This window comes from Stomoxys calcitrans, chromosome 2, assembly GCF_963082655.1.
Source record: "Stomoxys calcitrans chromosome 2, idStoCalc2.1, whole genome shotgun sequence".
Classification (NCBI taxonomy): domain Eukaryota; kingdom Metazoa; phylum Arthropoda; class Insecta; order Diptera; family Muscidae; genus Stomoxys; species Stomoxys calcitrans.
This window is the reverse complement of record NC_081553.1, coordinates 105,313,550-105,327,990: the sequence shown is the minus strand read 5'-3', so window position 1 is coordinate 105,327,990 and position 14,441 is coordinate 105,313,550. Positions and strand designations below refer to the sequence as shown.

The 14,441-nt window shown below is 39.0% G+C and overlaps 1 protein-coding gene across 1 annotated transcript; it reads left to right on the top strand.

Annotated features, from left to right (window-relative positions):
• Positions 1 to 2,848: 2,848 nt before the first annotated feature.
• LOC106086480 (uncharacterized) lies at positions 2,849 to 12,010 on the top strand. The gene is made up of 6 exons (XM_059361570.1): positions 2,849 to 3,094; positions 3,165 to 3,826; positions 10,211 to 10,354; positions 10,534 to 10,655; positions 10,862 to 11,025; positions 11,231 to 12,010. Exons 1-6 carry the CDS (start codon positions 2,954 to 2,956, stop codon positions 11,987 to 11,989), a joined length of 1,992 nt encoding a protein of 663 aa, XP_059217553.1. The 5' UTR covers positions 2,849 to 2,953; the 3' UTR covers positions 11,990 to 12,010.
• The last annotated feature ends 2,431 nt before the right edge of the window (positions 12,011 to 14,441 follow it).

Below are 14,441 nucleotides of genomic sequence, written 5' to 3'. Positions count from 1 at the left end.
CTACGAAAATAGCATATGTATATTGCTTGAGTAATGGTATAATATTACAAATTCCTTTATTTGAATTCCATATGATCTTTTCGGGTCTATGAATTCCCAGCTTAAATGACCCTATTAGGTTTGGATGTTAGATGTACCCCATTCTTAAAAGACTTTATTTGAGCCCGATGTTTTCACATGATTTTTTATACCCTACACCATCACTTTGGTATAGGGTATTATAGATTTGCGCATTTGTTTGCAACGCTAAGAAAGAGAAGAGCTAGACACATTGATAAGTATACCGATCGACTCAGAGTCACTTTCTGATTCGATTTAGCCATGTCCTTCTGTGAGTCCATGTATTCTTGTAAAGTGCAGGTCGTGTTTGTTGTCCAATCATCACGAAATTTTGCACATATCACTTTTTTGGTCCAAGGATGAACGTTATTGATTTTTATAAAAATCGGTTCTGATTTAGATATAGCTCCCATATATATATATATATATATCGCCCGATTTGCACTTAAATTGCCGTAGTAAGGACAACCTATCTGCACGGATTGTTTTGCTACCAATCTTAACATATCTGCCAGATTTCATCAAAATCGGTTCAGATTTAGATATAGCTCCCATATATATGTATCGCCCAATTTGAACTCAAATAGGTGTAGTAGCTAAAATTTTCAACAGATCTGCACAAAATTTAGCACGGATTGTTTTGTTACTGATCTTAACATATGTGCGAAATTTCATCAAAATCGGTTCAGATTTGGATGTAGAACCCATACATATTTATCGCCAGATTTGCACTTATATGGCCGTAGTAACAACAATTTTCAAACGATCTGTTTAGTAGTCGGTTCATATTTAGATATAGCTCTCATATACATATATATTTATATATTGCCCGAATTTATAAATGTAGGGTAGGTGTAGGGTATTATGTAGTCGGCTCCGCCCGACTTTTGCCTTTCCTTACTGGGAAGGGGGTAGGGTAATGGGGAAGGGTGATGTAGTGGGAAGGGGGTAGGGTGATGGTTGGCGGGTTAAGCGTGTGGTGTGGACCCCCAAAACGTGGTCCCGAAAGTGGGTATGAATTTCGTGCTCCACTCCCAAGAATGTATGTCCAATGTAGGAGTGTTTTTGGAGTTGAGGTGGCCCCCAGACACTTAGACCTAAAAAAATATCATTGGCTCACAAATTGGTTACCCAATTCGTTTTCTAATCTCAAATACTTTTCATTTGAGCCCCATATTGCCATGGTTGGTACATTTGTACTATTTTGTACTGTTTTGGGGAAGGGCGGTGCCCCAAATACATGGTCCCACATTTGGATATCAGATTCGTATTCTACTCCCAAATAGGTTCATTTGAACCCCATGTTGCCATTTGGCTCAAAATTGGATATCCAATGCGTTTGCTAATCTCAAATATCTTTCATTTAAACCCCTTATTGCAAAAGTCAGCATATTTGGGGGTTGTAACAGGGGTGGTACGTCCCTTACACAATTGGTCCCGAATTTTGACATCAAATTCGTGGTTTACTCCCAAATACCTTTCATTTAGGCCTCATATTTCCCCATATAAGGGGATGGGCGGCTACTCAGTGACTTGGTCGTGAAAATATATATGAGATTCGTTTTCTGTCTAAAATACCTCTTATTTGAGCCCCATATTGCAATAGTCAGCAAATACGTCCTACTTGGTGGTTTTATGAGGGTGGGATGGCCCTATAGATACTTTTCCCGAATATTGATATCAAATTCGTGCTTTAATTTTAAGACTTAAGACTTTTCATTTGAGCTCCATATTTCTATGGTCGTAAATTTGTCTTCTTTGGGGGGTGCCTTTGGGTAGGGGCGGCCCCCCAAATACTTGGTCCCACATTTGGATATCAGATTCGTATTCTATTATTTATTTGAGCCCCATATTGTCATAATCTGTATATAAGTCCTGTTTGGGGGGTGTTTTGGTGAATGGAAGCACCTCCAGAAACCTGGTTCCTAATTTGAATATCAAATTCGTATTTACTCTCAAATACCTTTCATTTGAGTCTGTTGCAATGGTCGGAAAATATGACCGATTTAGGGGTTGGTGTGATCCTCCAAACACATGGACCGACAATTGGATATCAGATACATTTTTCGATAAATTGGCACCACCCATCTCTGAGATCTGACATTTCTGAAAATTAGGGTATAGGGGAGAATGTGAAGATTTTATATGCATTACTAACTGCCGGAAGGATAGTTAGCACAACTACCGGTAAGAGGTTAGTAGAACTCCGGCAGTTAACACAACTACAGGTATGGTAATAAGCAAAAGGTGTTGTGCTAACGCTTTGGTGGGTATAGCAAAAAAAAAAGGATGATACAGTTGGCAGAAGCAAATTGAATTTATTTTTGGGGGCTTTCTCGAATACCAAAGTTAGATGTCAGTTTAGTACTCTGTTCCCAAAAAAACCCTTTTATTTGGGTCCCATATTTTCATAATCGGTTCCTTCATCAACCATGCCTAGTTAGACCCATTTGGGTCGCCACAGTGAAGCAGCTCCCACAACAGAGAAATAAACAAGGTCTTTGGAACTTATGATGTTTTTACTTTCACTATAGAACCACCTGCAATTTTAATTTCCTGAGATCACAACTATTCCGCCCTTTACATTGTTTCCACTTAAAAATGATTCTCTGCTATGAGAGATAGCAGTATAGTTTATTTATAAACAAAAAAATGTCTCTTAATACACGAGTGCAGCAACATTTAACAGTCAACCTTTCGAATGAAAGTGCAAAAGCCTATTTCGTAATAATGGATTGTAATGTCATAAAGTTAAGACAAAAATTAAAAAAGATAAATTTTTTTACCGTTACTGCAGGTCTCATTTCTTGTACAGGTTTTAAGGTAGCAAATCCAAGTTTCAATGAAATTCCGCACACTTATGCAGATCAGTGTCAAAGAGTGGTAAGACACAATGACCAAATCTGAAAATTATCAATACATTTTTTTGTATAAAAGTTGGCCAAATATCAAAAGCTGTTATCATTCACTACTTGTCTTTAGTTCTATACGACCATACAACTCACAAATCTCGGCTAACAACATGGCTTTCAAAGTAAGTAGAGTTTAATGGCAAATTGACAATAACACATAATTTACAATCATTTGTTTTTCGTATATTCCAGTTTGTCTTCGCACTTGCCTTTGTCGCTGTGGCCAGCGCTGGTTATGCTCCAGTTGCCTATCACTCAGCTCCAGCTGTCTATCACTCAGCTCCTGTTGCTGTGCATGCTGCCCCTGTGGCTGTGGCCCAAAAGGTCGTTGTCAAGTCTGAGGAATACGATCCCCATCCTCAGTACAAATTCTCCTACGGTGTCGAGGACAAATTGACTGGAGATTCCAAGAGCCAAGCCGAAGAACGTGATGGTGAAGCTGTCCATGGTGAATATTCCTTGATTGATGCTGATGGTTACAAACGCACTGTCCAATATACCGCCGATGATGTCCATGGTTTCAATGCTGTAGTGCACCGTGAACCTTTGGTTAAATCTGTTGCCGTAGCTCCTGTACATTATGCTGCCCCCACTGTTGTGAAATCAGTGGCTCCTGTGGCCCATTATGCTGCCCCACACTATGAAACTCCCGTAGCCCATCATTATGCCGCTCCCGCTGTTGTCAAGACTGTTGCCCCAGTGGCCCATTATGCTGCTCCAGCTGTCGTCAAGACTGTTGCCCCTGTGGCCCATTATGCTGCCCCAGCTCACTATGCTGCCCCTGCCGTGGCTACTTACTCTGCTCCTAGCCACTATGCTTCCTACGAAGCCCCATCCTACAGTTATCATCATTAAAATTTCGTAATATGAATTTTGTTGAAGCCATAACTCATCTTATATATAAGTGTTACTATTTATATAGCTGAATTTATGTAAAATAAAGCCCAGAAAAAATGTTTTCTAAATTCTAGATCTTTAATTCAAAGTTGGCAAAAATTTACTTGTACACATACATATGTCCTTCACCATGGACCGCATAGGAAAAAACTCAACGAGTTTTATTAGTGGTGCTAAAAGAAGTGTGGAGGAAAAGAAGGAATGAAAAGAAGTGGAAGCCACCGTAGCGCAGAGGTTAGCATATCCGCCTATGACGCTGAACGCCTGGGTTCGAATCCTGGCAAGACCATCAGAAAAAAATTTTTCAGCTGTGGTTTTCCCCTCGTAATGCTGGCACCATTTGTGAGGTACTATGCCATGTAAAACTTCTCTCCAAAGAGAGAGACTTCTCTCCGAGCGGCACGCCGTTCGGACTCGGCTATAAAAGCAAACCCCCTTATCATTGAGCTTAAAACTTTAATCGGACTGCACTCATTGATATGTGAGAAGTTTGCGTTTTTAAAATTTTCGTCCATTGTGATACCACAGGAACAGAAGAAATGAGCTGCCTTCTAGTTCCTACAGTAGAATCATCCAGATCGCTTTAAAAAGCCAAACAGCTTGCGAATTTTCACATCCGCTAAATCAGTCAGGTTCACAAAGAAATGAGAACCTAAAGTGGTACTCTTTCTCACTGTCAGTGCGGGACACACACACAGAAGGTGTTCCATAGTCTCTTCTTCATCGATGTATTCACAGCTTAAGAAAAACTCGTTACTGGCAACCTTCAATCTGTCAGCATGTTCTCCGATCAGACAGTGACCTGTCATGACGGACACAATGACTGAGACTTCAGTTCTAGCCAGTGGCAGCAAAGCAGTACACCTCTTTAAGTTTAGATTAGGCCACAATGTTTTGAAGTATCCCCCTCTTTGTGAAATATCCCCCTCTTTATGACCATCTATCAATCGTTGCCCTTCGGGCATGATCCTGACAACTTAACTTACATACCGCTAGAGACATACCCACAGATTCAGTTTCCGTGGAATGTGTAAGTCTCCCAAGCTCATCCGCTTTACAATTCGCTGAATATCTCTGTGGTCCGTCACCCAGAACAAGTGAATTTTGAACTGTTCAACCATATTGTTGAGAGATCTGCGACAGTCGAGGGTGAGTTTTTGTGTTTGGAAATACTTCTCCAGGAATTTAATGGCTGCCTGGCCGTCTGAGTAGATATTTATGCCAATCGTCGTTTACATTATATCTCAGCTATTCCACCATTTCCTTCATTGCAAGGATCTCCGCTTGATATACACTGCAGTGGTCAGATAAACTTTTCGAAATGACCAGTTCTAGATCTTTAGAGTACACCCCAAACCCCACTTGGTCGTCTAATTTGGCACCATCCGTATAGAAGTCTATGTAACTTCTATTACTAGGGATATCGTAGTAACAATCGGCTCTATCATGAATGGTGGTACAGTACTTTTTATCAAAAAGTGGCTCAGGTAGGGTGTAATCCACACTGCTTGGAACATCGAACATTATATCAAGAATACCACAGTGTCCGTAGCCGCCGCATGACCATGTTCGTCTCAATTTCAGGTATAGGTTCGAAAAATTTTGTTCCCTTATTAGTATGTAGGGTTTGTCAACAATTGGGGTAAATTTTTTCACCTACCATCATAGGATGGGGTATATACTCATCACATTCCGTAATACCTCGGAGTATTGATCTGAGACCCCATAAATTATATATTCTTGATTGTCGTCACATTTTAAGTCGATCTTGCCATGTCCAAATCCCGATAGCGGTCGAAAGCGAAAAGCTAGCCCCTTGAAATTTGGCACAGATACTTCCTATTGATGTTGGTTGTTTGGGATTGCAAATGATTCATGTCGGTTCAGATTTGGATATAGCTCCCATCTATTGATTTGACTACTTGAGCCCTTAGACGCAGCAATTATTGTTCGATTGAGCTGAAATTTTGCGTACGTAGTGTTCTCTACTGACTCCTAACAAGCATGTCGAATATGGATCGAATCGGTCTATAAGCCGATATAGCTCCCATATAAATCGATCTGACGATTACAGATAGCCTAGAAGCCGCAATTGTTGTCCGATTGAGTTTTGCATCGGCAAAGAGATGGAGTTCCACTTTAGCTTCTCATTTTTTTCAGAACTTGTCTGAATTAGCGTATGTGAACCTTTACAAGTTATTGGCCTTTTTAAAGCTATATGTATGGTTCAACGGTAGGTATTAGAAGGCATCTTTCTTCTCCTGCTTCTTTGGCATCACAATTGCCGAAAACGTCGGATTGCAGACTGCCAATTAAACCTAACCTTACTTTCCTGACCGCCAGATTATACCCTACACCACCACTGTGGTACAGGGTATTATTGATTTGTGCATTTGTTTGCAACGCTAAGAAGGAGAAGAGCTAGACCCATTGATAAGAATACCGATCGACTTTGAATTACTTTCTGATTCGATTCAGATTTAGATATAGCTCCCATATATATCTTTCATCCGATATGGCTTATTAAGGCTGTAGAAGCCACAATTTTCGCCCGATCTTTACAAAATTTGGCTTTGGGTATTTTATTTGAGGTCTACATAAGTGTGCAAAATTTCATAAAAATCGGTCCAGATTTAGATATAGCTCCCATATATATCTTTCATCCGATATGGACTTTTAAGGCACTATAAGCCACAGTTTTGGTTCGATCTTTATAATTTTGCGCGAGGTATTCTATGTGGAAAATTTCATGAAAATCGGTCCAGGTTCAGATATAGCTTCCATATATATCTTTCATCCGATATGGCCATTTAAAGCTGTAGAAGCCACAATTTTTTTCCGATCTTTCCAAAATTTGGCTTAGGATATTTTATTTGACGTCTACATATTGTGCAAAATTTCATTAAAATCGGTTCAGTTTTAAATATAGCTCACATATATATGTATCGCCTATTTGCACTTCAATGGCCGCAGTAGCTCCAATTTTCAACCGAACTGCACAAAATTTGGCACGGATGGCATAGAAAATTATCGCCGGATTTGCACTTATATAGCCGTTGTAACAAGAATTTTCAAACGATCTGTGTGAAAGTCGGTTCAGATTTAGATATAGCCCTCATATACATGAATATTTATATATTGCCCGAATTTGTAATTGTAGGGTAGGTATAGGGTATTATATAGTCGGCTCCGCCCGACTTTTGCCTTTGCTTACTGGTTTTGTTTATTTTCTTGTGGGTAGAAAATCTTCTTGAAAATTGTTGTTGTTGTTCTGTTGCAATCACTCTACAATATTTAAAATGAGAGAGAATGAGCTGAAACTTTTCAAACAATCCTTTTTTCTATTGGAAAGTTAAGTTCAAAGATGGACTACAGCGGATAATATCTATATATATAGTCCCATATAGACCGATCTCCGTATAAATGGTCGTAGGCCCATAAAATCCACATTTGTTGTCCGGTTTTATTTTAATTCGACACAGGGAGTTTTTTAGGGCTCTCAACATTCATACAGAATGTGGTTCAGATCGGTTAATATTTGTATATAGCTGCCATATATACCGATCTCCCGATTTAAAGTCTTGAGGCAATAAACTTGGCACAGTGATATTTTTTAATTCCCAAACGCCAAAATGTCAACTAAATTTTCTTGAGCCGGGATAATCAATTTTGATTACTTACCCAAAAACCTCCTGAAGGTCTTGAAAATAGGCATTTCTGCCATTCAATTATGCAATCGCAAATTTTCATGAACATTCCATTAGGGAAACTTCTCACATATCCATGGTGCTGTCCAATTTTTTTTTTTTTTGCCAAGTCCGAACGGCGGACACAGTGCGACACCTCTTTGTGGAGAAGTCTTTACATTTTTATACCCACCACCGAAGGATGTGGTATATTCATTTTGTCATTCTATTTGCAATATATCGAAATATCCATTTCCGACCCTATTAAGTATATATATTCTTGATCGTCGTAAAAATCTAGGACGATCCATGTTCGTCCGCCATATAGACCGATCTCTCGATTTCAGGTTTTGGACCCATAAAAGGCGCATTTCTTGTCCGATTTCGCCGATATTAGGCCCTTCGATATCCTCCTTCAATTTGGCAAAGATCGGTTCAGGTTTGAATATAGCTGTCATATAGACCGATCTCTCGGTTAAAGGATTGGGACCATAAACGGCGCATTTATTGTCCGATGTCGCCGAAATTTCGGACAGTGTGTTGTGTTAGGCTCTTCGTCATCTTCCTGCAATTAGGGCCAGATCGGTCTAGATTTGGATATAGCTACCATATAGACCGATCACCCGATTTAATGTCTTGGGCCCATAAAAGACGCATTTAATTTCCGTTTTTGCCGACATTTGGGACAGTGAGTTTTGTTAGGTCCTTCGACATCCCGCTTCAATTTGGTCCAGGTCTGTTTAGATTTGGATATAGCTGCCATATAGACCGATCTCTCGATTTAAAATCTTGGCCCCATAAAAGGCGCATTTATAATCCGATTTCGCTGAAATTTAATAAAATTACTTATGTGAGGCTTGTCGAAATCCGTATGGTTCATATCGGACTATATTTGGATATAGCTATCAAAAAGACCAATATTTTGTTCTACAGAATTGAACAATGACTTGTACTAAATGTCCGTGCCGAATTTGATCCAAATCGAATAATATTTCGATACAGCTGCTATGGGGGCATAATGTATTTTTCACCGGATTATGACGAAACGTGGTTAACATATATAACCGAACTTAAGACCTTTTTATACCCTCCACCATAAGATGGGGGTATACTAATTTCGTCATTCTGTTTGTAACACCTTGAAACATGCGTCTAATACCCATAAAGTATATATATATTCTTGATCGTCATGACATTCTAAGTCGATCTAGCCGTGTTCGTCCGTCTGTCTGTCGAAAGCACGGTAACTTTCTAAGGAGTAAAGCTAGGCGCTTGAAATTTTGCACAAATGCTTTTTATTAGCGTAGGTCGGTTAGTATGGTAAATGGGCCAAATCGGTCCATGTTTTGATATAGCTGCCATATAAACTGAACTTGACTTCTTGAGCCTCTAGAGGGCGCAATCGTTATCCGATTTGACTAAAATTTTGCACCTGCTGTTTTAGTATTACTTCCAACAACTGTGCTAAGTATTGTCAAAATCGGTGCTTAACCTCATATAGCTGCCATATAAACCGATCATGGGTTTTGACTTCTTTAGCTTTTAGAGGGGGCAATTCTTATTCGATTTGGGTGTAATTTTGCAAGAGGTATTCTATTATGACTTTTAACAACTGTGTTAAGTATGGTTCAAATCGGCTAACAACCTGGAATAGCTGCTATATAAACCGATCTTGGATATTGTCTTCTTGAGCCGCTAGAGGGCGCAACTGTCATCCGATTTGGTTGAAATTTTGCATGAGGTGTTTTGTTGTGTCTTCCAATAACTGTATGGTTTAAATCGTTTCATAACCTGCTATAGCTGCCATATAAACCGATAATGGGTCTTGACTTCTTGAGCCTCTAGAGGGCGCAATTCTCATCCGATTTGCCAGAAACTTTGTACAACGACTTCTCCTATGACCTTTAACATACGTGTCCAATATGGTCTGAGTCGATCTTTAGCTTTATACAGCTCACATATAAACCAATCTCCCGATTTTGCTTCTTGAGCCCCTACAAGGCGCAATTCTGAATTGAATGGACTGAAATATTACACAATGACTTCTACAATGTTCAGCATTCAATTCATAACTATAACTTGATGTATTGGGTTGCCCAAAAAGTAATTGCGGATTTTTCATATAGTCGGCGTTGACAAATTTTTTCACAGCTTGTGACTTTGTAATTGCATTCTTTCTTCTGTCAGTTATCAGCTGTTACTTTTAGCTTGCTTTAGAAAAAAAGTGTAAAAAAGTATATTTGATTAAAGTTCATTCTAAGTTTTATTAAAAATGCATTTACTTTCTTTTAAAAAATCCGCAATTACTTCTTGGGCAACCCAATAGCTCCAATAGCATATCATTACTTATTCTTTGTTTGGCTGAAAACAGATACCGCGCAAAAGAACTCGACAAATGCTATCCATGGTGAAGGGTATATAAGATTCGGCCATGCCGAACTTAGAACGCTCTTACTTGTTACTTGTTTCAAATGTCTTAGTTCCTCACAAATGTCACCAGCTTTCGGAGGAAATAACAACCACTGAAATTTTTTTCTGATGTTTTGCCAGGACTTGAACCCAGGCGTTCAGCGTCATAAGCGGATACGGTGGCCTCCATTTAATAATGAATGGTTTAAATTTTTTTGGAAGAATTTTTCAAATCATTATATTCAGTTATAACGTTTTATTGGACTCCAATGGAAAACTCTATTTTCTTGGCTTTTTATTTCGTGATGTATTTTTTAAGCACAATTTAATTTTACATAGTGGTTATCGAAGTAGAAATGTTTTGGAAAATTCGGTGTCAATTTGCTTAAGGTATAACATAAGCTAGGTAGAACTTGTATTTAAAAAAATATGTTTTATGGAATATTGCGTGTGTTCCAAGAGTTCTATTTTATTTGTTCAATCCTTTCTTTAACTCGAGAATGCATTTTAAGCTTATATTTCCTTCAAATTTAAATTGACATGGAATTCAATTTTGTATCATTTCACAGACGCGGATCAAACGTTCGCTATTCGACTTCAACGTTAATTAAGCTATCACATGCGCGTATTAATTGGAATTTGATTTTTAATGGTAAATTGCGCATTACTCCCAGTCAAACACCCGCACAGGGTTAGAATTTATGAACGAGTTCTAAACCGGAAATTCGCAAAATTCGATGGGACCAAATATGGATGAATGACTGAAGTTTGGACAACTGCTGTGCGAAGCAAAATAGATCGAAATCGATTCTTGTTGTTGATGTTTTTGTTATTTTTGTCTTTTCTTTTTTGTAACCAAGAAATCCAACTGTAATTGAATTCCAATCCCTTGGCTAGAGAAAAAAAAGCACAAAATTGAAATAATCGCTATAAAAGTTGACGAATATCAAAAAACTGTATCATTCACTTCTGGAGCTCATTTATGCAAAGAACAACCAGTCAGTCAGTCACTCACTCACTTAACCATCAACCAAATCGAATTCCCCATCATGGCTTTCAAGGTAAGATATGTGACGACAAAGACCCAAATTAATTGCCAAAACAAATCAACAGAAAAATCAACATTACCAACAAAATTCAAATTCGCAATTTGTTTTTCTATTTTTTTTTTTTTGTGTTGCTCTCTGTGATATTTTGTTTTAAAATAAAACACACAAAAACGCTAGTAATCGATTTTAACGGATCTTTGTTATGCTTCCATTTCAGTTTGTTTTAGCACTTGCCTTTGTTGCTGTGGCCAGCGCCGGTTATGTCGCTCCAACTGCTTACCATGCTGCTGCCCCAATCGCTGTGGCCCAAAAGGTCGTTGTCAAATCGGAGGAATACGATCCTCATCCCCAATACAGATTCTCTTATGGTGTCGATGATAGATTGACCGGTGATTCCAAGAGTCAGTTCGAAGAACGTGATGGTGATGTGGTGCGTGGAGAATATTCACTGATCGATGCCGATGGTTACAAGCGTACCGTTCAGTACACAGCTGATGCTGTCAATGGTTTCAATGCTGTTGTTCACCGTGAACCATTGGCCCAATATGCTGCCCCAGCCGTTGTTAAGACCGTAGCTCCCGTTGCTCACTATGCTGCGCCTGCTGTTGTCAAGACTGTTGCTCCTGTGGCCCATTATGCCGCCCCAGCTGTGGTCAAGACTGTTGCCCCAGTTGCTCATTACAGTGCTCCAGTTGCCCACTATGCTGCCCCAGCCGTTGTTAAGACCGTAGCTCCCGTTGCTCACTATGCTGCTCCCACCGTGGTCAAAACTGTGTCCCCAGTGACCCATTATGCCGCCCCAGCTGTGGTCAAGACTGTTGCTCCAGTTGCTCATTACAGTGCTCCTGTTGCCCACTACAGTTCTCCTGTTGCCCACTATGCCGCTCCAACTGTTGTCAAATCCGCTCCAGTTGCTTATGCTGCCCCTGCCGCCCACTACACCTATGGTAGCCCAGCTGTAGCTTATCATCATTAAAAAACTTCATCCATTTTTTGTTGATTTATTCTGAAGTATTTATTAAACGATTGCCAGAAAAAAAACGTGACGAAAAAATTAATAACAACAAGAAAATATTGAAAAACAAAAAAAAAGATTGTAATTTCATTTTATATGTATTTTGCAATTGCAGATTCCATTAGAATTATTTAATAATTCAAGGAAGAAAGCGCCCATAGAGTTTTTAGAATTGAACTGAATAAACCCGAATTTAGTAGTCGATATGAAACAATTGGCCCCCTTAGCGCAGATGTCAGCATGTCCGCCAATCACCCGAAACGCCTGGTGAGAATATTAGAAACAAATTTTCAGAACCATCAAAATTCGGGCAGTTTCTTAGTGAAACGTTTTGTGGGCAAATAATCAAATGCCTATCTCACCCACTTGATCCTCCCTGCAGACGAGGTGGTAGCGTGCTCGGATTACCTGTGCGGGGATCGTGGGTTCGATTTCCACTAGGCCCGGTTTGTCGCTACTGTGGCACTGCAATGTACTAAATTTGTGTTATGAGACTAGAAAATAGACTTCCACTCTTACCCAACCTTACCTAACCAATTTCACCCACTTCTGCACTCAAGATATGTTAAGCATGATTAAGTTTTGCAAAGTCCAGTTATATAAAAATCCAACCCTTTAAAGAAAATTGAAATATTCATCAAATAAACATGTCATTGCTCATCATTAAATTTCAGCTGGACCAAGACTCAAAAATACATCCTCTTCAAGGGATGTTGGCATTGCAATTGCAATTGAAAATGCACAAAGTCATTGCTCAAAGAAGTAAATATTTACAATTTTTGAATAAGAATTTGGGAAAAATTAACCAAAAAATGCCCACCCTCTGTGCAATGAAGAAAAAAAAAACGTTTTTTTTTTTTCTTTAATATCAACAAGCTTTTGGAATAGGTGACATCAAGCATTCTACAATGACAAAATTAAGTATGGCCACAAAAGAGAAACACTCAAGAGTTTTGCCATGCAAACCAAATCTTGGAGTGACTTTAGTCTTTTGTCAAATTTCTTATCTTTGGCAGATCATTGTGTCATTGTCAGAACTTTCTCACAATGAATGACTGACCCTAAACCCAGCAAAGCCTTATGATCGGTGGTAGCTACTCAATACAAACAAAAAATAAAGTAAGAAAAAAAAAATACAAAACGAACTTGTAACGTATGAATTTTATTCTTGGCCACGAAGATGCCATTCCAGCCATCCATACTCCAATAATGACAATTATAATTATAATAATAATGATAAGACATTAAGTTTTTGAACCCCAAAGTTTACACCAAGCAACAAAAAATAGTGGCCGGTCTCTGACAATAGAGCCATTGTCTTAGGGCGGCCATTGTCTGAAGTCGTTGGTTGTCTCTCGCTTCTTTTATTCTTGGCGTGTTTTCCAGCTCCTTCTCCAAGGGACCCGACTAAACGTGTTTTATTCCCATTGTATGGCAAAACATCATCGCCGCAGATAGGATGAGCAATCGGCGATTGGTGGTGCAAAAAAAGAGAGTTCATAGACATTTCGAATGCAATTGAAATTGGTGCTGACAACGTTTCCTTCTTGGTGACTGGGTGCCGCATTGCGATAAATGAAGGCGAATGAATGAATTCTGTCTTCCTTTTGACGTTCTTGCTGCTTCAGGTCCTTAGGCAAATCCTTTATTAGATCGTATTATGCGTGTGATGTGTGTAATTTGTCCAGAGATAAAAGACAATGAACCGCTGCTGCCTTGGAATGCTTCTTCACCCATAAGGGACTGGCAAATGCAAAACTCAAACAAACTCTAAGCTAAAAAGAAGAACTATCAACAGTTCAAGGTGTACATTTGTTCATTTCCATTTGTAAACCCCCAGATAAGTAGGTGAACAAAGATATTGTTATATGAGCACAGTGGGGTGCAATACTTGTTTTGGGGTGAAATTTTATGGGTAATAGTATGGATCAGTACCGCAACATCGAAGAACATTCTTGAGACGGGTGAATGGCTATAAAGATGTATTGAAATTAAAAAAAAAAAACTTCGTTATGCAGATACAGAAAATACTGCAATAAAGCAGATGGTATGATTATTGGAATTGTGTCTAGTTGACATATATGTTAATTTGAGAGAGAGAGCAGTGAAAGAAAAGAGCGAGTGTCAAAGTGGAAGCATATGTTATTTACGAATTATAAGCAAGAATAAATAACTGGTACACTATATCGTGTATCAGTTTTTGGACAAATCGAAAAGCAACAGCGACCTATTACGGTGGGATATATTCAGAAGTCAGAAAATGTATGGACAATGTCTGAGGAAAAACTGGAACTACTCGTTGATACACATTTCCCGGGAAATTCTCCAACGGACAACGTAGCGCCAGAAGAGGTTGTCAATGGTATGCATTCGTCAGTTGTTATTAGGGAAATTGTGTCTGAGCCGAAAAACC

Excerpts from the sequence above, each read along its gene's own strand:
- LOC106086480 (XM_059361570.1), top strand. The coding sequence starts at position 2,954 with ATGACCAAATCTGAAAATTATCAATACATTTTTTTGTATAAAAGTTGG. Across the intron at positions 3,827-10,210 it reads TCCTACAGTTATCATCATTA|TTATAACGTTTTATTGGACT; the intron begins AAATTTCGTAAT and ends CATTATATTCAG. Across the intron at positions 11,026-11,230 it reads TCCCCATCATGGCTTTCAAG|TTTGTTTTAGCACTTGCCTT; the intron begins GTAAGATATGTG and ends CTTCCATTTCAG.